Source organism: Cyclopterus lumpus, chromosome 20 (genome assembly GCF_009769545.1).
Source record: "Cyclopterus lumpus isolate fCycLum1 chromosome 20, fCycLum1.pri, whole genome shotgun sequence".
Classification (NCBI taxonomy): Eukaryota; Metazoa; Chordata; class Actinopteri; order Perciformes; family Cyclopteridae; genus Cyclopterus; species Cyclopterus lumpus.
Window position 1 is genome coordinate 14,066,572 of NC_046985.1, and position 22,545 is coordinate 14,089,116.

General features: G+C 41.4%; 1 protein-coding gene across 1 annotated transcript in view; it reads left to right on the forward strand.

The window, feature by feature from the left end:
* The first annotated feature begins 3,799 nt into the window (after positions 1–3,799).
* col11a1a (collagen, type XI, alpha 1a) overlaps positions 3,800–22,545 on the forward strand; it is a 73,256-nt gene continuing 54,510 nt past the window's right edge. Inside the window, exons 1-7 of the mRNA XM_034560584.1 lie at positions 3,800–3,908; positions 8,794–8,958; positions 9,300–9,513; positions 11,776–11,938; positions 19,970–20,095; positions 21,415–21,543; positions 22,032–22,059. Coding sequence (XP_034416475.1) covers positions 3,800–3,908; positions 8,794–8,958; positions 9,300–9,513; positions 11,776–11,938; positions 19,970–20,095; positions 21,415–21,543; positions 22,032–22,059 — 934 coding nt within the window. The remainder of the gene's footprint in view (positions 3,909–8,793; positions 8,959–9,299; positions 9,514–11,775; positions 11,939–19,969; positions 20,096–21,414; positions 21,544–22,031; positions 22,060–22,545) is intronic.

Below are 22,545 nucleotides of genomic sequence, written 5' to 3' on the forward strand. Positions count from 1 at the left end.
TTTTTTGCATTGAATCATACTGGGATGTTTGCTGAAATTAATTGGATGGCCCTACCAAAAAAAGATTCCACCAGCTGCCACTGGCAGCAAACATATAAAATAGCAGGGCAGGACATATTACATTTAAGAATTTAAATAATAAAGGAAATGAAGATGTACAAATAAAAATTAAAGTGTATACAGTGTATCTAAATGTATATAAAGTGAAAGTGGTGCAAGGTTTATTGATGTTCAATTTAATGTCACATATCAGAGCTTTGAAACAGAAGTACATTACTATGATACTTTGAATTGTGCATCGAATTCATACAGTAATCCCATGTCATAGTCATCTACATTATCTACATACAACCCTCTCATGTCGCATGCTACTACTGCAGCAACTGTTGGTACAGCTGCGAGAAGTAGAGCTAGAGCTGCTGCTGCAGCTACTTTATCTACTCAACTAACTCGCAGAATTGACCCAACATGCAGAACCCTGTGCTGGTCCCAATGCACCGTTAATAGAGGAATTGTGGTTCATTTGGTGGCTTAGGTGTACTGGCAGCATTTCTTGAATGAAGGAGAAATGAGACTTGCTAATATTTTAGATTTTCCCCATCCAACATGAAATCAAACCAACAAGTTACGCCAGACCATATGCACACTTCACCATTTAGCACCTTTCAAGTGCATCACCCACTGCTGACGGCCTTATAATTTATAATCTCTTTTGTCTCTTTTGAAGTGCATACCTGACTGTCCAAAGCAAATGCTGTCAATGTTGTTATGAATAGGTAGGAGATGAAAGAAAAGAGAGTGAAACTATAAATGTCAACTTCTACATTCTATGATTGGAAATCCTTTTGTGAAAAGAGATTTTACTTGTGACAACATGGACCTTCGCAGGAGCCTAAGAAACACACCGTAGCTCACTATGAGAATGACTGCCCCTGCTCCCTGAACCATGGGAAGACGAGATGTAGCATGAAACCCAGGACACCCATTCGTCCCAGAGAAATGGCTCTGCTTTTTGCCACTGGCCATACAGCAGGAGCATCTGATACTGTTTGGCAGGAAACAGGCTGAGCTGGGATGGCTGGGAAGGATGAGCTGGCTGACAGACAGAGCCTGGTCCCGATCCATGAGTTCACTGGAGTGAGCCAAGAGATACAAGGAGCGGACTGTCTTCTGGACTGACCCCTGTGTCCAAAAAGGCCATTATGAGGAGCCCTGGAATCCCTCGGCCCCCTGAAATCACTCTTTAGAGTTTTCTTAAAGTGCATTTCGGTCAACTTGCCCTATTGTGTCTTGTTTCAGGATAATCACACAGTCATTAGCGCAAACCTCTTGGAACGGGGGAAACCACTGGGAACAAGTGGAGTTATCTCATACTGCTGGCAGATGACTTACATTTGTTCTCAGTGCAGGTCGCTTTTAAAGGCACAGTGACCCTGTAAACTCTATATTTAGAGACATAAATTGACGACATGGTGGAACTCAAAAAGGAGATAATATAATTATCTGTTGTTAGCTGTGTTGGCTTGTTATGTTTATATATAAATGAATATTAGTTTAAAAAAAACCTGTCAAGGAGGATCTGTAATTGTACACATCATTGGTATAGTAAAAAGAAAAAAAACAATGAATACAAGGTGTTTTTGCTTAGAAAAAACTAATGTGTGAATGGGAAAATTTGCTTGGTGAAAGTTCTTGAAATACGATTTATTATTTAGGTCTTTAAAGATGAAAAGAGATCTAGAATTCAGCCAATAAAACTAATTTAGAGCTGTATTGCACTTAAGAAGCCTCTATGCTGATGAGCAGTACAGTTTTTACTGAAGATATTCAAGATGCATTGTCGAATAAAAAGTCTGTATATCTCACCAAAATGGTCTTGTTAGGTTATTGTGTCTTTTATTAAGTGTTGTGAGATGTTTTGACTAGTAATTGGACAAATACGCTTGTTAAGATTTTGCATATTTGCAGTGTGAAACCCATTCTTCCAAAATATAGTCCTGCTTTGATAGTGGTGGAAAGAACTGTCTCGTGTTGGGACACAAAATTCCATTAAACTTCTTCACAACAAAAATATCTCCACAAGACAGAAATATGCTTACATATTTTTCCATCAGTTTTATAAAGCTGCAGTAAATCTGTTTTATGGAACTGGGTGCACATGCACATGCACAGGCCTCATTTCCACTTTCACAGTTTTCCATTCATGGATGTAGAAACTGCGTTAAACATTAAATGTCGTGAAGATGATAAATGATTAATCTGGAGATATCATCTCGAAACAAACCTTACAAAGTGCTTTCCTAATAAAGGAAATAATTAAAAGATTATTGATAGATAAATATTGGATCAAAGGTAAATAAGAACATAAATTCATAGACAATTTGAAATTAAGTTTATAACTTAAGTAATAACACAATCTGTAAAAATTGACCCAACAATCTAAACAAACAACGTTAACCATAAGTTTAAGTCTCTCATACTATGTTTCATACTGATATTATCATTTCAACCGCAGCAATCTCTATAAATTCTGGACGCCAGGTCTGAAGTAAGCCTATTCTCACAGCAATTTCTTCTTTCACCAGTCAAAGTGTGGGAGATGATGCACGGTTCCTGTGCCTCCATATCCGTTATACATCTGGCCCCTGGTGAGAGTGAAGGCCCAATTGGCATCATGTTCATACTCAAAACATATTTTGTGCTTTGAATGGAAGCATGTTTGTTGTGTTTCCCTTCAATGACCCCTGCCTGGTGTTATCTGTTGTGTAGATGACGTGTAGTGTATATTGTGTCAATGGTTGCATACCAGTAACCTCTTTGGGGATTAATGATCCTTCTATCCCATCCTGATTCATTAAGGTGTTTACTTTTAATTTGACACCCAGACCCCAATTCTCTTTCTCATTTCTGTGAAATTGATATTTAACTAACTGTTGCATTAGGGTTTGGAATAGTGAAAGATATACAGTTAATACTAATTCTCAACCATCCAGTGTGTGCACAGTGGCACACCAGTGAGCTGCAATGATTTCCCCACAGCACACTATAGGCGAGTTGTAATTAAGCTCAGCATTACACTTTTGATTTCATATGATGGAGGAATGTTTGGTTTTCTGCACTTGTGGTATATGGCTATTATTTTGAATTATTATGTTAGGTTTTTTTTATTCACGAATTGATGTAGGCCACAAAGGACTTGTGGATGCGTGGGCTATATGCTGAAACAGTTCCTCGTTTTACTCCCTAAATACTGTATTTATGCTACAAATAACAGCATGTATCTGCACGAGCTCAGGTGGCGTTAGATATGATATTATCAGTATAGCTTATTCTAGAAACACCCTGCGTGTACATCATTCCCAGGTCGTTACCAACGGGTTTATGTGTGCTTCTCTTTCCTCAGACCACTCGCGAGAGACTTGAGGGCGCATTACAAAGCTAATGGGTGGACCCGAAGGAGAATTTCCAGCCCCGTGATTTGCTAATCGGGGGCTGGCTCCCTTGTCGTTTCCCTGTAATCGTGGCTCCGTTTTCTGGAGCATGCCCAACCCTCCTGTCCGTGGACGCACCAAGTGTACCGACTGCACTCTGTGCGTTTTGGTTAAAGCCCGACTACCTTCACTGTGAAGGCTGGGCACTGGAAAGGAGGATCGGGGCCCCCGGTGCGGCTGAACTTCTCACTTATGGCTTTTTTCTAGGACATTTTCCATCATCACTGGGATTGTGGAAGGGACGTCATTAAAATCCACCTCAAGTCGCTCGAAAGTTGTATCCAGATTGTGGGCGCCCGACCATGGAGATGCAAAAGTGGTCCACAAGGTGGAAAACGAAAAGGTGGTTTATGGATTCCACCGTAACTGCATTCATCACTTTAACCCTGCTTCTACAAGCGACGCATGTCCGAGCAGGTAAGACCCTCTAACCACCTCTATCCGGCCGAAAGGGGGACGCAGCGGCGACGGGACGGGAAAACACTCGGTAACTGACGATGGAGATTGGGGGGATTGACAGATTCACCTGCACACAGTGGCGTCACGTTTGCTTCCTAGTCAGTTGTATATTTGATTTGATTGTTCTCATAAACCAGAAGTATTTACATCGAAGAGAGGTTTCCTTGTGATTCAACAAACAACAGTAAGCCAACTTGAGGTAGAACCCCCCCCCCCCCACACACACACACACACACACACACACACACACACTACTGTAGTGAAGTGGACGGTGAAACCCCGAGAGGACCCTTATACAGTACCGAGGTGCACATGTATAGATGGCTAAAAAAAAAAGAGTGTTCATTATCACACAGTTTACTGCGGGCTGCCGTTACGCATGAATGGGAAGCGTCGGCTCAGAAGATGAAACACCTTCGCCCAATTAAATTCCTCCTAAGCAGCTGGTATGTGGCTCTGGAGCTCGGGAGAACACAGCGGCGTCCCCTGCGTTTTAACATTCCCTTGGGCTGAAAGAAAGCTCATTGTTTGAACGGGGGTCCGCGAGGTGGATGTGGACACGGTTAGCAGGGTGGATCTTCCTCAGCCAGGCGACACGGGATGCCCGAGACTTTGATAACTTGCAACTCACACACGTTTCTGAATTGAACTGAAACCGTCGATGCCTCATGCTGACGCGTGTTAATAGGTTTCATGTGTGGGGTGCTGTAGTTCTGTTTATATGTTGAACTAATGGCACTCTGCATGCGGTCCTTTGTGAAGAGGAAGATAGACCAGCCAGGTTAGATGGTTGATTGAAGGTCAAGTGGCTCACAGCACTGTTTGTGGAGACAGTTATGATGTTCTGTCGGGGTACGACATTAGTGTCATGATAAATATGTGGTAGTGAAGAGCATTTCCACAAAGGCCTTAGGGGATCTCAGATCCGTCAGTGCAGAGTGCAAAGCCCTTCTGTGTCTGCAGGGGGCCAAGTGGTCAGTCAGGTTCACCCTATCTCCACACTGCCCTGGTCCACACTGAAGCCCAAAAGCTGACTTGTGCCTCCCCCCCCCCCCCCCCCCCCCACACACCCTCTGTGCTGCCCAGCTCTTCCCTGCAACTTTGCACTTAGATGTTTTGTCGGCTGCAGGACAAGACTGTGTCGTCCGAGCTGTGGGAATGCTTCCCCTTTAAGTACTGAGTAGTTATTTGATGATGGTCCTTGTTGCACTTCCCTATGATTTCAGAGCCTTCAAAGAGCACAAACTGCATATTGGCCTAGCCTGTAGCCACAATGGCCACAAGTCATAGGGTTTAGGATTACATAGGCATCACACTTTGGCCTATGGACAACTCTGTAAGGGTTTATTGTTCCGTACAGATACAGGTAGAGATAGATGGCGTTTTATCCTAAATACCGTATATTCTATGAGCTCTGTGTGTCTATACCTTCAAACCGAATAATCGGTCAAATTAACGCAAGACTTCTAAAAAATATCAGTTATTGCAGTTAATGTCATCGGTATTATATTTTATACTGCACAAATCAATAAATCTTGCTTTTTATTCATTCACAGACTTAACATGTCCTCATTTTACAGTAGTTTGTTTCCTACTAGGATTACAACCTGCCAGTTCAGTAGATACTGGACTGTAATTCTACTATGATTTGGAAAATCTCACTTTTCCAAACACATCAATTCCTGGTCTCTTAATCTTAAACAATTAGCTGCAGGCTCTGCTTTCCGGGGTTCTCAGTCAGTCAAAGCTGTTTCTGCAGGGTGCCCTCTTCATCTAGCAGTGTACAGACACGTTTTCTCAGCCCCTAGGGCGCAGCCGTGTGCATTCCAGCAGACAAAGCTAGCATTTCCAGAGACCTCTCCCTAATATGCAAAGAGTGTCAGCTAATCAGCTCCTTGCTGGACCGTTGTCATGTGTAGCTGTCACATATTTATTGTCATTTCCAAAATCACATTGAGACAAGCCTCTCTTCCTCATTGCAAAATCCACAGCTTGAAATTGTGCTATAACTGCACATTTACACTACAATTGTGAAATGGGGGTGATCACAAGAGATCTCTTTTTCCTGACCGGTTTGGATTTAGAAAAAAAACCACTATATGATGACTTGTTCTAATACCACATGGTGGCATACAGTACAAGGAGTTAATGAGGGGGAAAGCAAGGGGGGTGGAGATGCTTTGAAAAACTGGGTAGGTCTCAGGGAAGTTTCTTTGGTATGACACCAGCATAAAGCTGTCTTGTTTTAGCCGGCAGCATGGTGGAAGTTTCAGGAAGGAGAGAGCGAGAGTGGGAGAGAGAGAGGGGGGAAGGGGGGGGGACGACACAAATAGAGAGATTCTGGCTGAAGATATTAGTCTCAAGGAGCTGCAGGTGAAAAGGTCTTCCTCTGTTTATTAGCCAATTTCACATTTGTGTTACAAGATGAAAGTGACACAACAGGAGGTGGATATATAAGCCTCACTTACTATGTGATAAAGGCAGAGCTGAGGCAGACTTGTTTGGCCTCTGTCCTAAGTACGTTATCTCTTGGAACACACCGTTTACATGGACGTACACTTGTGAAAACAATGCAGATGATATCAAATTACTCCATTGAAGTCTTATGGAAATGTGTCCTATACTACTCCTCCCTTCCACGCATGCCTCTGCAGTTTGCATAATGATGTTCAGATGATCCAATAACTTGCTTGCATGAACTTTGCGTTGGGTTGGATTTGTCTCTCTTCTTCAGACTCAAGAAGGTCCATCCCTTCATGCCACAAGTTCTGCTGGTGGCTACATGGCCTGTTTACTCAGTCCTGAAGGCAAATCTCACCAGCTCATCAGATGCACTCCTTTAAAGCCTGTGCACACTCATTTGGCCACCTTAATGGATTGGCCAGTATTGATGTTTTCTCAGCACCTCTGTGTGAGGATGGTAGCCTGGCCACATCTGGAACATATGAGTGCTGGAGTTTGAACTGAAAGCAGCGCTGCAGGAACTCACAATAGGGTCCTTAGTTCACTCTCCAAAGCAAGTAGCTGGTACATCCACAAGCTACGATAAAAAGTCAAGTTGTCCTTAGTAAGGGCATTCCTACGGAATAACAGTTTGCTGATTTTGATCTCAACATTTTCTCTGATGGTTTTACATGACTTTGCATGTCTCTGTTTCCTGTGTCCTATGTTGAAATGGTAGTGAGTTGAAACTGAAGACTCATTCATTCTTACTGAGCAGATAGTATATAAGTGGATGATGTTTGTAAAATGGTGGTGTTATGCAGATTTATTTTCTTGGCTTGAATTAGACCAGCTCACTTGGCCTTCAGATCTGTTGCGGTCCTTCGCAGGTCCATGTTGTATAAGCTGCTAGAAGGTAAGGAGACCACATGTAGGCCAGGCCCTTTATGTGAAAATACCTTCAGCATGATAAACTTAACATATATATTTACTGTCTTCCATAAAAATAAAAATCTTGACGTGGATTTGTGTCTACTTGTTCTGAATAGTGTGCTCAAATAGCAGTGTAATGAGCACTGACTATCTGGGGATCTTGTTTATATCATCTGTACGAGAAGTGCTCGCAGCAGCTTCATATTCAGTAAGTATAGATTCATGTTGAAACCAGGTGCTTTCCTGAAGAGAATGAAACAGGTTCTTAATTTGTCTTTTCCTTGCAACGAATGTTGACCAAAGAGTGTTGAGTGAGACATTTGACTTTAAAGACCCCCCTTGTATCAAGAAGTTAAAGAAACTTTCAGGGTGATTTAAACTCTACTTGCCAACCAAAACAGTGGCTTGAGAGCCGTCAGAAAAGGTGCTTGCTGATGCTTTCAGACACCTTGGCATGCTTATTTACCCCACAAAAACAGATTAGTGTTATTCTATTTAACAGTCTGCCATTGTATTGCCTGGATATTGCTATGCTCTGTGGAGTGATTTGAGCACTTGTTTTTATTTTGATATATGGGCTTTATTTCATTGAACGTTCTCTCAAGATGTGGTCTAAAGCAATGGAAAACATTCATTGTTTGAAAATGAGGCCTGTAAATAATGTTTATAGTCTCAGTTTGTATGACTTTTTCTTTGGACCTTGCAGAGTAATACATATCTCACGCACAAACGACCCACGTAACAGATGGTCAATATACTGCTGCAGTTTGATTTCTCCCATATCTTGTTCATCAAGCTAATGTTTTATTCTGAGAGCATGATTTGATGAAGACGTATAATTATAGTGCTTTCCCATGGGCCTCCGTGGGCACCATCACCATACAGGCTCCTTTTACATAAACTGCATCAGATTGAAGAGAATAGAAAGCCCAGAGAGCCTCTCTTGACCGTTATCGAGGTAAACCTATTCAGGTGTTATAGAACTAGGTCTCTGTTGGCACATTGTTCAGTATGCTCTTTGGTCGGCCTTGACAGAGACGTTTCCTGTGCAGAGCCACAAGAAGGCAATGTTGAACTATTTAGACATGAGTTGTTATTCAAGGCTAAGTTAATCACAGATAGGAAGTATTGTGTCCGTAATACTGTGACAAATGTGTCGTAGTGGTTCTGGGATGTTCATGATGATGGCATCTGTGAATTGCTCCACAGCCTTGTTTAATCTTCCCTGTCTGTTTTGACCTGAATGAGTGGCTCTATCACAGCCCTGTGTTTATTTACCAGAACCGGACCGGGACAAATGTATTTGAAATTTAATTGAAATGAAAAACTGCAATACAACCAACTGAAAATAAAACTGTGTAAATACTTTAATACGGTATGTATTAAATGTTCCATGTGCTGAACCAAATGCAGCTTTCAGAAACCAAAGCCATGACCTAACAGATGTTTTCTCTACTCCCCTGATCAGCAGAGCCAGTGGACGTGCTAAAAGTATTAGAATTTCAAAATTACCCCGAAGGAGTGACGAAAACATCAGGACTCTGCACAAACCGAAGAGCATCAAAGCCGGACTCAGCTTTCAGAATTGCCAAGCAGGTCCAGATCAGTGCCCCCACCACACAGTTATTCCCTGGTAAGAGAAACTGTTCAACCTTTCTACCAGTTTTCAGTTGAAAGAGATTCAACTGGTTAGTGTGTTTAAAATGTGTCTTTTGACGGTGGATTCTCTGATTAGTATTGTTAAATAAGAAAACTAAACTTTTTTCTTTTTTGGCCTCCCCAAAGACTTTTCAATAAAAAGGTAGACAAACATGGAAAGTCAAAATTGTTGAATTGAAGTCAATGAGTAGTAACCAATATATTATATAATAGATAGTATAGTTTTAAATCAGGCAGTCATATTGGAATCGTGTCTTCTGTCACAATTTCTCTCACCCATTGACCTGTCTCTCCCCTCCTCTTTTGGTCGTGCAGGAGGTGTTTTTCCTGAGGACTTCTCCATCCTAACCACAGTTCGCCCCAAGTCAGGCCTCCAGTCTTTCTTGCTGTCCCTTTACAACAAGCAGGGAGTCCAGCAGCTGGGCGTAGAAGTGGGACGTTCACCTGTCTTCCTGTATGAGGATCAGACTGGCAAACCAGCGCCAGAGGACTACCCTCTGTTCCGTACTCTCAACCTTGCTGACGGAAAGTACGTCAAATCTCAAACATCCACTCACGTAATAACACACTCAAACGTAGCCACCCACCCTCAGGCACGCGGTTGAAGCTGATTCAGAAGGAATGGGTGTTGCAGCGTGCAGGAAGGGGAGTGCAGTTGTTGTGGGTGTCTGAGGGTCTGGGATGAAACATGCTAGATGTTACAAGAGGAATATATGAAGTCTAATCCAAATGGACTTCAAACTTGTCCATACCATCCAGCTGTGCCAATTTATAGCACTGAATGACTTGATACAGTACTTGATCTAGTACTTGCAGCTGATACAAGTTGACCAAGTACCTGCAAGACAGATGCAAGCAAGCAGGAAAACAACCGTGATCTTCCCATTTTTGCACCACAGGTGCTCTTGACCGGATTATCCATCTCATCGGGGGTCCATGGGCACAGAGACAGGTCAGAGACAGGGAGACACTGGATTATTGGGGCACAGCAGGGACTGCTGTGGGCAACCTGACCTCATCCATGAACTCAGTGCCTCTGTTATTTTAGAGAGGGGGGAAAGACGGAGGGAAAGGGGCAGTCATAAACTTCCCTTTTACCCCCTTAGATTACCTCACCCAACCAGAAGCACTGCTGCTAACCTTTTAGCATAAACCTGATTACCTGCTCCCACGTTCAGAAATCCCAGGACTCCCAGGAGTCTTACTCAAATTTGTTTCCACTCACTTAACATGCTACGGGGAGGATAGTTGTTTTTTGAGCTTCTGAAGGAAGTCATAACTCGGTCACAATATGTTTGTGACTCAAATTGGCTTTAATGAGATCAATTGTGTAAAGAGTTATGATGACAGAAGGAAGCTTTGGCCCTTTAAAAGTCTCATGTCAAGGATAACTTATGTGCAGGTTGCAACAGAGAGAAGGAGTTAACACTCCCAGCCAGCTTTGTGTTAGTCTTGTAGGGCTGTATTGTCCAGTGTGTAGTTGTGTGACCGAGTGTCTAAGGCGCAGTGTTCTCTGTACAGAACCTCTTGGTCTGGATCCATTCCAGCTCCAGGCCTTGTCTAAATCTTTATTGACTACAGCTCAGGCTGTGTACAGTCTGCAATCCCTGTAGATGTATTCATTGTTACTAAGAAGCATATGCCAAGCTTGAAAAGAGAATCACAATGACGATATTGATGAGGTGAAAAAGAGCATTATCCTTTCTTCTACAGGGTAGGGGGTGAATAAGAGGATTTATAGTGAGCTGTTCCACTGTATATCCTCAGTCTGATTTTATTTAATCTCTTTATACATGCTTTTCAAAGAAAAAGCAAATAGTGTTACTCTTATTCTTTTGATCATTATGCACAACAAAAGTTTGAGAAGCCGACATTTGCTTTTCTGCCATATAAGGTGACGAGTAATCCTCCCTGCTGTACCGTTTGTTGTCCTGTAAGCTCTATTGCCTACCATGGAATGTGTCTGTATGACCGAGCAGTGTTCAAATTAGTGGGACATGTTTCCTCTTCTGATGACAAGATTTACTATACATATTCACATATATATTTGTACCTGTGATAAACTCTTCTTATATGGCCTTCTTGAGCTACAGTGGTGCCAGGTCTCATCTTCCACCTCAGAACAATGTTTTGACTGTGTGTCTCCTGCTCTGGCAAGGCAGGCCTTCCTGGATTCTGACACACACTTTCCACAATGTTCACCATGTCTGTCATGCCGAGTAACCCAGAAGGAGGATTAAGTTTTGAGTTTAATGAGTGTAATCCCGTGTTAAACAGGGCCAGAGTGTGGGGGCAAGAATGTGGTCCACTGCAGCCTGGTATGCAATAGCCCTTAAGTGCAGTGGCAAAATGGTCCAGAGGTGAGGGAGGTGTCAGACTCACATGTGACCTTGGGTGACCCTTTGCATCTATGGGTGTTGTTGAGCGATATATATCATACATTACTCTGAGCTTCATATTTCTTAGAGCATTTGGTTCTGTGAGCACTCTGGATTTCTCTCACCTTGAGGTGTGTTGTGATGTAAAAAAAGAGGTTGATAATCCTATTAGAAGGTCTGATAAGATTTCCTTAGAATGTAATCAACCACAACAAAATTGTCTACGAACGAACTTCACGTTATTGACTAAACAGCACAAAGAATGCATTGTCCTAATTCATGCATGTTGTTTATATTACATCATTCTCTGATTTCAGTAACTGTTGTCCACTCCCAATGTGCCCTTGAGTCTTATACTGACTGACCTTGGCCTCTTTTATTCCTCATCCCTCCTTGTTTTTGTCCTTTACCAGGTGGCACCGTGTGGCCATCAGTGTGGAGAAGAAGACGGTCACCATCATTGTAGACTGTACGAAGAAGATCACCAAGCCTCTCCTCAGGAGTGACCATGGTTCCATCAACACCAATGGCATTACCGTGTTCGGCACCAGGATCCCGGATGAGGAGGTTTTCCAGGTAAAGCGTGGCGGACTGTTTGATTGTGTCTATTGCTATTGATTTCTTTTGATTTTGCTGCCGCCATTGCCGGGTTACATATTGGCATATTGATCCGAAATGATGCAGTATCCATCTACAACAAAAAAATGTCCCCACAAAGAAGTGGTATTTTTTGTGTGAGCAGATTAAATTAAATATTGCCTCAAGTGCTTGGCCCCAGAAAGTTTTAATCAATATCCCATCGACGCAATCCTTGAGATGATAGAAACCAGGACAAGTCTGGATTAGTTCAATTCTTGAGATTTTATTACATCCATACCATACATATATATGTAATATTTGAGGCCTTTTCACGAGGCTGTTGTAAAGTTTGATAATAGAGCAGAGGAGTTCTTGCGAAAGGTTTACAGCTTTTCTTGTTTTTGACCTCCTGCTCGAACACATCAGACTTTTGGTCAATGTGTTTTTACTATTTTGGTGTGAGAAGCTCAGGTTATACTGTATTTAGTGATCAAATAAGCACATAGGCAGCCTATAAAAATCATAATCGACACAGACTGCAAGCAAGAACTAAAGAATCAAATCAACGACAGTCAATCGACAATGGATTACTGATGGATTACTGATACTTAGACGTTATTCACAATCATCCTTACCTGGTGACTGCATTTTGTGATATTTGGTTAGATTTAGACCTTAGCCATGCCTAAGCAGTTGATCGTGGCCACCTTTGTACATCATTGTTGCTTGTTTGTTTGTGTTTTTCTGCAAACTAATTTCTCAGACGTCTCACGTCCTTCGTTAAAGCTGTTCTTTACCTTGTACCGAGAGGCCTTTGGTGCCTTGGGAGTTTCATGTGTAATAGGTTTACCAAAAATAACTGGCCTTGTTGAAATGTTCTCTTGGATTGACTTTCCATCTGATGGCTTGCATCGACTTGAAGTGAAGTGGTGAAGTGACCCACCAATTTCTAACTCAATGAGATTGACTGCGGTTTTTAAGTCCCTTTTTTGGCATAAAAGGTGTCCAATTATTACCAAGTGTTAAATGCAATAGCAGTTAAGGTGCTATTGATTGTTGAAGTTGATAAAGATTTGATATGAATGATTGGTGATATGATATTGTCATGTAAGGGTACGGACATATTACCTGGCTCTCAAGGAGAGAAACTGATGCTTTTACAAGGACTCTGTTAAAAGGTCTGAGGTGCCAAGGATGTGGGGTGACTGTGGGTCAGTGGTTAGCAGGTCCGTCTTTCAATCAGGGGGTTGGTGGTTCAATCCCCACCCTAGTCGATGTGTCCTTGAGCAAGACACTTAACCCTGAGTTGTTCCCTGTAGCTGTGTCTACGGTGTATGAATGTAACATGATTGTAAGTCACTTTGGATAAAAACGTCAGCTAAATGACATGTAATGTAATGTATACTAGAAGAGACCTTGGTTAATGAGAATAAAACTTGGGCTGAAACGTTTAAAAAATATATTATATGTAAATATTTTTGATTGATATTGCAATAGCATTATGATTACATTATATTAGATTTATCATCTAATATTATTGACTTTTAGCCTTTACTGTTATTCATAATTCATGTGCTGCTGGGAAAGTCCAACTTCTGTAGATGAAAATGTTTAAATTCAATTGGTGAATGGACTGTACATTCATCCATTCACACGCTGATGGCAGGAGCTACCATGCCAGGTGCCATCTGCCCATCAGGACAAACTAACATTCATACAACAGTCCCACACCCTAGGCACACTCTCAAGGACACATTGACATCAAACCGCCGATCCTCTGATTTAAGGAAGACCCTTCTCTACCACTGAGCCAAAGTCGACCAAAATTCAGTTTTTGTTTAGCTTCTCATTGTGCTATCTGTCAAGAAGTACGTTAACACGGTATATATTGTCATGTCTAAAAACATTCAGATGTACACAAATAAAAACATATTATTTACTAATATAAAATACAATAAATAATAAAAAAGAATATAATAATATATAAATGAAATGTATGTGGGCATAGTTCTGGGGTCGGGGATGTTGTACCACCGCCATGCCTCAGTGATTTGATGCTTGATTTGTTACTTTGAGGCACAGTCCATCCAGAGGTGGATGCTGGCAGGGAGTCAGGCGGATGTAAATAATGACTGACAATGACTGAATTGTCATCACGCATGTTCTTCTCTGGGTGGGAAGTAAGCATCAACAAAAGCGCTGTAAAGGGGCTGTGTTTGCTTGTGATTGGGAGTGCGGATTGTTTATGGGCAGCAAAAATGACTAGTCATTATTCTGATGCCAAATTTGAAATTTTAGCATGCCTTGCCAATGCCACTGGGAGAGAGGACCCTACTTTAAAGCCAAGCTATGTATCCACAATTATTATTTTTTACTCTCTTGTGCTGCTCTTCATATCGTACTTTGGACTTTTGTCTTGCAGTATTTGCTCCGTCTGACCTTGTGCTACTCTGAGGTCATCTAGTTCATGCGTGTGTTCCCGGATAAAAAGTTACATTCAAATAAGTAGTTTGATTTTACACATAATGATGTTAAAATATAGAGTATATTATAAAATATAGTGTATAATAAATAATATATAGCTTAATCAAGGTTGTAAAAACGTGCTGCTGTTCTAAAAAAAAATTAAATTAAAAGGCCTCTTATTAGCCTCTGTCAGTAATAGACTGACAATAGTAATACTATTTTTGGATTTACCTTTATTAGTAACTATTAAATCAGTTTGCAGTATGATGTTGCTGATATCTAATTGCAGACTGAAGCTAAAAATGTTTTTCTGAGGTGCAAAGTTTTATAAGCAGATCTGCTTTCATATCTCCTGTCAGTTTTGATTAGATTCGTGAGAGGGCACTGAAACCAGCATTTGTATGAAACAGTGTGTCCAGTCAGAGGTCGGCCTGTGGAAGGGCTGAAAATAGGAGCCATAAGTCAGTTAACAGGGTCTTCTCTGTGTGGTTTTTGGAACAGGTCTCCTGTCTGTTCTCTGTCCCTGCTCTCCTCAGAGATCCACAGGTCCCGATGCATGCTGGGATATACAAGGAAAGGAAATACCTTAGCCTTCTGCATTCAAGCCAGTGGTTATAATGAGAAATTAAATGAAATGGTGAAATCAGTTTTGCTGAAAGGTATGCCCAGTGTAACTTATCAATGTAACTTATCTAGAAAATTGGAGGAATCTAAGAAATACTTGGACTAATAGCAGCGACTATGCAGTTTCTTCCAAAGTAAAGTTATTACTCCCCTTTATACCACAGTAGCAGTTATGTTTCAGGGGTAGATTTGATAATACATTCTGTAATAATTAAACATTTGCTCCATTATTCAAACTCGGACATTCGTTTTCAGAAACTGACCCACATTTTTCATAAACGTCCATTCATGCCATACCTGCCCAAGGTTGGAGGCGACCACCGTCGCAAAGGGATATGGTTTAGATGAATGGGGGTCTTTCATTGCCCCGTCAGGCCTTGCTCATTTCCTCCCCTCCCCTCCGCCGCATAGTCTCCCCTGCTCACCACCTCGTCCTCCCTCCCCACCCTCCCCGCCTCGAGGCCTCCCTACCTTGCCATGAGGCCATCTATTCATGCCTCGCTGACATTACCTGTCTGAGCCGAGCACACTCATGTACACATATCGTCCTTTTCCCCGGTGGAGCTGAGGGGCTCTGTGTCTCCATGCCACACCACCAGTATTGCCAGAAGATGCACTTGGCTAAAGATAACATTGGTTTGTGTTGGGTATTTTTCAGAGCAGGTCTGCTACCCTGGATAGCCAATAGCCCAACAAAAAAAAGCGTTATTGAGGACGGCTTTTTAACTTTGCTTGGCACACCAAATGTGTTTTTAAAACTACAAATGTATTATAATTACATGTGAATAACACACATACTCTACCTCTAAACTTTTCTGTTTAACATTTTGTTTTCTTTCTTTTATGATCCTCCAACTGTCTGATATGGATTCTTGATCTCTTAGTTCTCCTCCCTCCCTAGAGAAACTGTACTGTATAGGCTTTTTGGGAAGTGACTAATTGTACAGGGTTGTCTAATTACAGTTAGCTATGGCTGGATTCAAGGTATGTTGCCCTGGGCAAAGGCATGTCAAAGGACACATGAGAGCTATCTAGCACAGCACATGTTCACAGTGCTGTGTACTGGTTCCTTCCCAACATGGAGGTTGTCTTCGTGCAGCACACCTGTGGGAACACTCGCTGCAGTTCAAATCGCATTCTTTTACCTTTCACTTTCAGTTTGCTGCAGCTGCAGCTGCCTTCACAAAGTATGTACTGTTGCATGCAGTATGCCCTCAATTGGGATCTACTACATCGTCATAACATTGCACTTTGAACTTTGAACCTCGTGCTCATATGTCCGCTGCGCAGAGGATTGCGGGTGAGAATGGCCAGAAAATCATACTGGCTTGCACAGCGCTGAATGCGACCAGATGCAGTAGGACATCCTGGTTTTTCTGGCACACTGCATTTGAACTACTGAATCCTCTTCTCGTATTCTAAAAAGTATGGTAGTATGGGTATGCACTGGACATCACTGTTACTGTGCACTCCTGTAACCTTTTACCCCTCCAAGTGTATTTATATCCATTGTGCCTTGACGCCAGGTCGAGGTGGATAACTGCAACACAGAACAGGGAAAGGAAAAAGTTATCTGATCGCTAATTAAATGCAGAATGAGAAAATTCAGTTCACTCATTTCAGATTTAGTAGTGATGTAGTTACATTACAAATAGTTCTGAGAGACAACACAGTGTCAAAGCAGCTATCAACTCAGAAATCTCAATAAAAAACCCAGTTTAATATATTGCCATTATACAGTATAATCTTTCATCTTCTGATAGTAAGAATGATTACACACGATGCATTTTAGTACTTCATAAGCTCCACTTAAAGGTGAACACTGCCAAACAATGCATAACTAAAAGAAGATCTAACTTGGCTAACGATAAAGAGGATATAGTCCAGCTTTGGAGTAGTAAAGGGATTTCCACAAGGATTCACAAGTTTCACCTGTTGATCTAGACCCTGCCTCCTCCTGCAGCCGCTCTCTATTCTCGTTGACCTCTGACACCATAGTCATTAACACACAGCCTTATGGGCCTGTTTCTGTTCTGCACTATGCTGCGCTGTAGCCAGGAGGGGCATATCTTTGGAGCTCTGGTTTTGCTCCAAGTTGCCAGGGGCTTTTATCTCAGCAGTCCACAATAGAAGACAGGTCCAGAGCCTCAGCATAACTCTCCCCAGGTGTTTCCCAGCACAAAACATATTTTACCATTTCAGCTGCTCTCTCTAAATCCCTGCCATTCTGTCTCTGGATCCCTATTGGTGTTCCCTTTCTGAGATGACATCGGTTTCTCACTTGCCTTGTCTTGGCGCTCGTTTGTTTAAACTCTAAAGTTAATGCACCGTTAAATTCAAAGAAGAAACGTGTCCATAGAAGTGCAATTTCTACTAGAAAATGAGTTTTATTGCAGTTACCGTGGCAAGTATTAAGATGATTATCTGATTAGGTGTTCAATGTTAGTACTTTTTAAATGATGCTTTTTTATGGTATAACCTACAGGTACAAGCTTATTTAGTCTTTTCTTGTACCCATGCACATGTATTAGTCAGTCAAAAGTTGTACAACAATCTGGTCCGGAGATTGAACACCATGTCTCCGCAGCCTATTTGTGTGCAGACGGGTGGCTCTCAGACATGGACTAATTAGAGCTGACTCTAGGCAGGGTTCAAGCATTTACTGTTGGTCTTAGGGTGACACATGAGGTAACACATGTCAACTTGACTCAAGGCAAGGCTTGATCTCTCTTTCTCTGTCAAGCCTCCCCAAACACACGTACACACCGACACACACTCAGCAGAGGCCTTTCCAGACTTGCCACCTCGGTTTTTCTGTTGTCCCGTGCCTACTTGGCAGGTCAATTTAGTCTTTTCTTGGTCAGTATAGTAAATGTTAGTTTTTAATGGCAAACACAGATGTTAAATGATATCATATCTTTCCGGAAAGGGATATATTCTTAAGACCAAAATGCATAAATATTGTGCATGTATGAAATCTCAGCTGATGTTTTCAGACTGTTGAAGTGAGATGATGTTCTGGTTAAACTGCATGGTCAAGAATTGCAGCCATTACAAATGTAATACCTGGAGTGTAATACCTTGTACGAGCAGAAGTACTGTGATAAGCCCATTTAATCAGAAGGCTGCAATGAGTCATATCAATAAAACAGGATCAGATATTTGTCAATCTGAGGAATGGGCCACAAACCAGAATGCGTTGCTTGTTCTTGGGTTGCTTGTAACTGACTGACAAGAGATAACTAGAGACGCACTGATCCAACCTGTGAGAAAAATCAAGTTTAAAGTAGCATTCAGTCAAACTGAAGCTGTGCAGCCAGATGCTGATGGATGGTTACGCAGAGAACATTTGAAGGAGAAGCCCTGCTTGTTTTCCCATGGGACAAGCCTTAGCACATGGATGTTTATACTAAGGTCCATGTCAAGGATCCATTGATCTAGTTTTAACACAGAGTGAATACACACTCGCGCACATTCTCTTAGCAAGTCGCAGCCTGTTTAATTTCTCTCGCATTTTTCTGCCAATCTATTCTGCTCTTCAACGTATAATGTCCCTGCTCACACAAGTGCATCAGGATTTTACCTCTGGGCTCAGGCATCTCTGTGTGCTTGCCTGCCAAACATCCTAACCAAAGACAAGCCCCTTTTTCCACCTCCCAAGAACCCTCCTCAGCTGTCTTCCTGATGTGTATAAAGGCTCATAAAACCATAAAACATCCTCCAGGAAGTCGGTTCTAGCTATTACAGACTTTCAAAGAACAATCTAGATACTTTCCCCAATATGTTTGCTGTCTTGCATAGAGCTTTGTGCTTTGTCTGTCCGACCGATAACATTGCTGGAGCTTTGTCAAGCATTGTGGGCCGTCCTGTCCCAACCATGGAGAACATGGTGGTTAGAGCAACTTCCCCAAACCATGTTTGAGGTTTTACTCTTTCATGTGTGCTACTTCAATGGTTTTCATACAAAGTCATTGTGTATTTTGAGCTTTTTGCCCAATATATTTACTTTTTTTTTAAGGTGATATTTTTTAGAGATGGCTTACGGTAATTTACTTAATTTGACCCTCACAGTGCGTGAGATACCATATGGACTAAGGCTTTAAATGAAAAGCTGTTGACAGGTTAGCTTGTCTGATTGTGTGGCCAGTAACGATTGTGTTATTTGAGCGTAAAAGACAAAACGGATATTTGTATTATTACATTACATTAGAAAAAAAGTATTAAACAGGATTAAAGAAAACGTGTTTCTTAAAGAGTAAGACAACATATTTTACAGTTGAACTAAAAATGAAGTACTGCAACACTACACGTATGGTAAACCTTGCTGAATAGGTATTTCACTCTAGCACATGGCCATGCCAGGTGTTGCTTGTGTCTTGATTCTACATGTTTATTTGATTTATGAGATAAACCCTGGCACTGATGATAATAATAATACTCTTCCTAGTGTCTGAACTTAGTTTCCTCCCTGCATCATGTGAGTGTGGACTCTGTGGGGTGTGTGTCAAGCTGTTTAATCATTCCAGGGGGGGGGGGGGGGGGGGGGGGGGGGGATTTACTCTGCCAGACTCTATAAGTGTATGGGACCAAAGAGATCACATCTGCAATTTGAGATTTACATTTATGCCGCAGTACCAGTATGGGTGAGTGTGTGAGCAAGATGAGACATGACCCTGGTGTGTGTGTGTGTGTGTGTGTGTGTTTGTGTGTGGGTGTGGGTGTGGGTGGGTGTGGGAGGAGGAGGAGGAGGAGGAGGGGGGAGGGTGGGCAGCCTTGTATTGTCTGTTACAAGTGATCTAGTTTCAATGATTTTTGCAAACAGATTTAATTCCAAATTGTGATTTCTAAAAACTGTCATGTAAGATTACATGTGTGTGAAATATGTTCCTGCATGAGTTTAGGTCAAGTAACACAAGTTTCTTTTTCTGTTTTCTGCAGGGTGACATCCAGCAACTCTTGATTGTGGCTGATCCCAAAGCAGCGTATGACTACTGTGAACATTACAGCCCAGACTGTGACACCCCCCACAGTGATTCTCTGCAGGCGCAGGAGCCAGAGGAAGAGGTCAGCCAACCAGGGAGGGTGGGGGTGATTCAATACATCCACGGAGGGCCCTGATTCATTTCTGCTTTTTAACAGGAAATATTGAAGAGCTTCACTTTACCCTGTGGATTGTTATTGTTCGTATCCATAGCTCGCTGATGACTTTGACATGCAAAGAAACCAAAGCTGTCAGGTCTTATTCACATATGATGATATGTAGTCTCAATTTGGAAACTAAGTGACCTAATTATTGATTTTCAAAGGGGTTTAGTTCAAGTATTTAATTTAACCGATTAATGTTAAAACAGTGCTGTAGTATTTTGGCAGGTCTTTGAAAAATAATGAAAGCAACTGATAGGGCTCCCTATTCTTTTTCTCTGATCTTCTTCTGCAATTCATAAACGCCTATTAACCACAATTGTTTACTTATCATTCTTATTCCTGTGAGTAAGAGTTGGAAACAAGAACAAGCAGCATCCAAGGACACATTGGAACTAGTTAACCCTTCCTTTATATTTGCCCATTAATCATAACGATGATTACAAGGGGCAAAGTGAAACATTCATAGACACTTCCCAGCGATAGGATAGCAATGTGGAGTCAGCTTAACCACAGAGATCCATCTATCTTTAGTTAATTTGATCATTTGAAATACATATAATTCCAAATACCATAAGTCATCATTTTAATTCAGTTAGGCATGGTATTATGTTCCAACCTCACTTCCAAATTGCAGCATGAGGTGATACACCTTCATGACTAGAAGTTGGGTCTTACCCTAAAACTCAATATTATTATATTGTATGGTTTAATTAGTGTGTCCTTGTTAAGAGACTACTTGAGGACTCCATAAATCAGACCCCTCTAGCTGAACTTAGACGTCATCAAGTGTACAATGTGCACGCTTGCAGGGAGAAAGTTCCATTACGGTGTCCGTAAAATGCAGCTGGTGTTTTTTTTGTCTTTGAGGTTTTCACTGTTGTTTTCCTGTGTTTTATGAGCTTTTAAACACCCCATCTGCCTACATGTTTGAAGGCGCACATGCCTAGTTTCAGCATTTTCTTTACTCCTTAGTTCACCATATTCAAACAATTATCTAATTTAGTAACACTTGGCTTTGATTATCTAAATATTTTCCTAACTCATAATATGTTAATATGTTATAAATGATACAGTATTGGACATTATAGCATTACACCGCGACATTAACTTTTAAACATGTAGCATGCCCATGATGATAAGTACCTGTATCATCTTCCTGCTGAAAGAGCACTAATGCTAACGCTAAGACCTCTCTTCATTCCTCTCTCTCTCTCCTCTCTCTCTCCCAACCTATCCAGTACACTACTGACGATTTAGATTACTCTCAGTTCTATGATTACTCTGAGGGAGCCACAGACATCATTCCAACCGATGAGTATTCTGAACCACAGGTAAATGAAAAAAGGAAAAGAAACGGAAAAAAAGACGTCTTTCCTGTAATGTCTCTTTTTGTCTGTCATGCATTCCATCCCTTAGTTCGTCTTGTGTAGTCTGTCTCAATGATATGTTTATGTGCACACAATGATACAGTGACTTTGAGTTATCAGCTTAACGATAATATTTTTGATTGAAATATTTCAGCCCAAAATATTGATTCACCCGACAACATTGATAAATAATCTAGGTGTCCTGACGTGGTTATGCCTACTCTGATAATGACCTGAGAGTGTGTGCATGTAAACATACTCAGTGTGTCAGTTTTCCTTCTTTCTGTTCATGAGGCTGCTGCCTTCTTCCACTTGGAAAATGCCATTTGCTTTGATTGTTATTTGGTTATTTTGCATTCCAGCATGTCTTTAAAACTATTGTATACATTATATGTATATATATATATATTTACGTGTATGAATATCTGCAACATTTCACTATTTCAGAAGCACTTTGGCTATTTTATTACTGCAATAGCTGTAAAGAGTTGCTGAAAAGCAAATCCTGTGTGTTTTGTACTTGTCCTAGATAGATAACTATATGTGCCCGAAAACTCTCCTATGTGTCACATGAAAAGGCCCAGTCCTCGATTGTTGTGCAGCATTCCTTCTACCCAACTGTTACATAATCTAAAGTTATCGCTAACATTGTGAGCGCTTGCAGCCCTCGTAGTTGATGTGCGTGGTTGACATTTTAATTCACACCATGCAGGCCAACTACTGTACATGGGCCGATATTGGAAAGTGGAGCACATGGACAGTTGGGATGGGAAGGACTCTGTTCAACAGTTGGGGATTGTGTCTTTAAATAATTTCAACTTTTGAATGTTCCATGTTTGTCTTGGTGTTCTTTGTCGCCGCCACTTCCAGAGAAAGAAACGTAGTGTCTCCATGAAAAAGAAGAGGACCAGAAAGTCCTTCAGTAAAACTAAGGCCAAGCCCTTAAACTTCTTTGCTGCCAAAAAATCACCAGCTAAAAAGTTTGCCGCTAAGAAGAAGCGA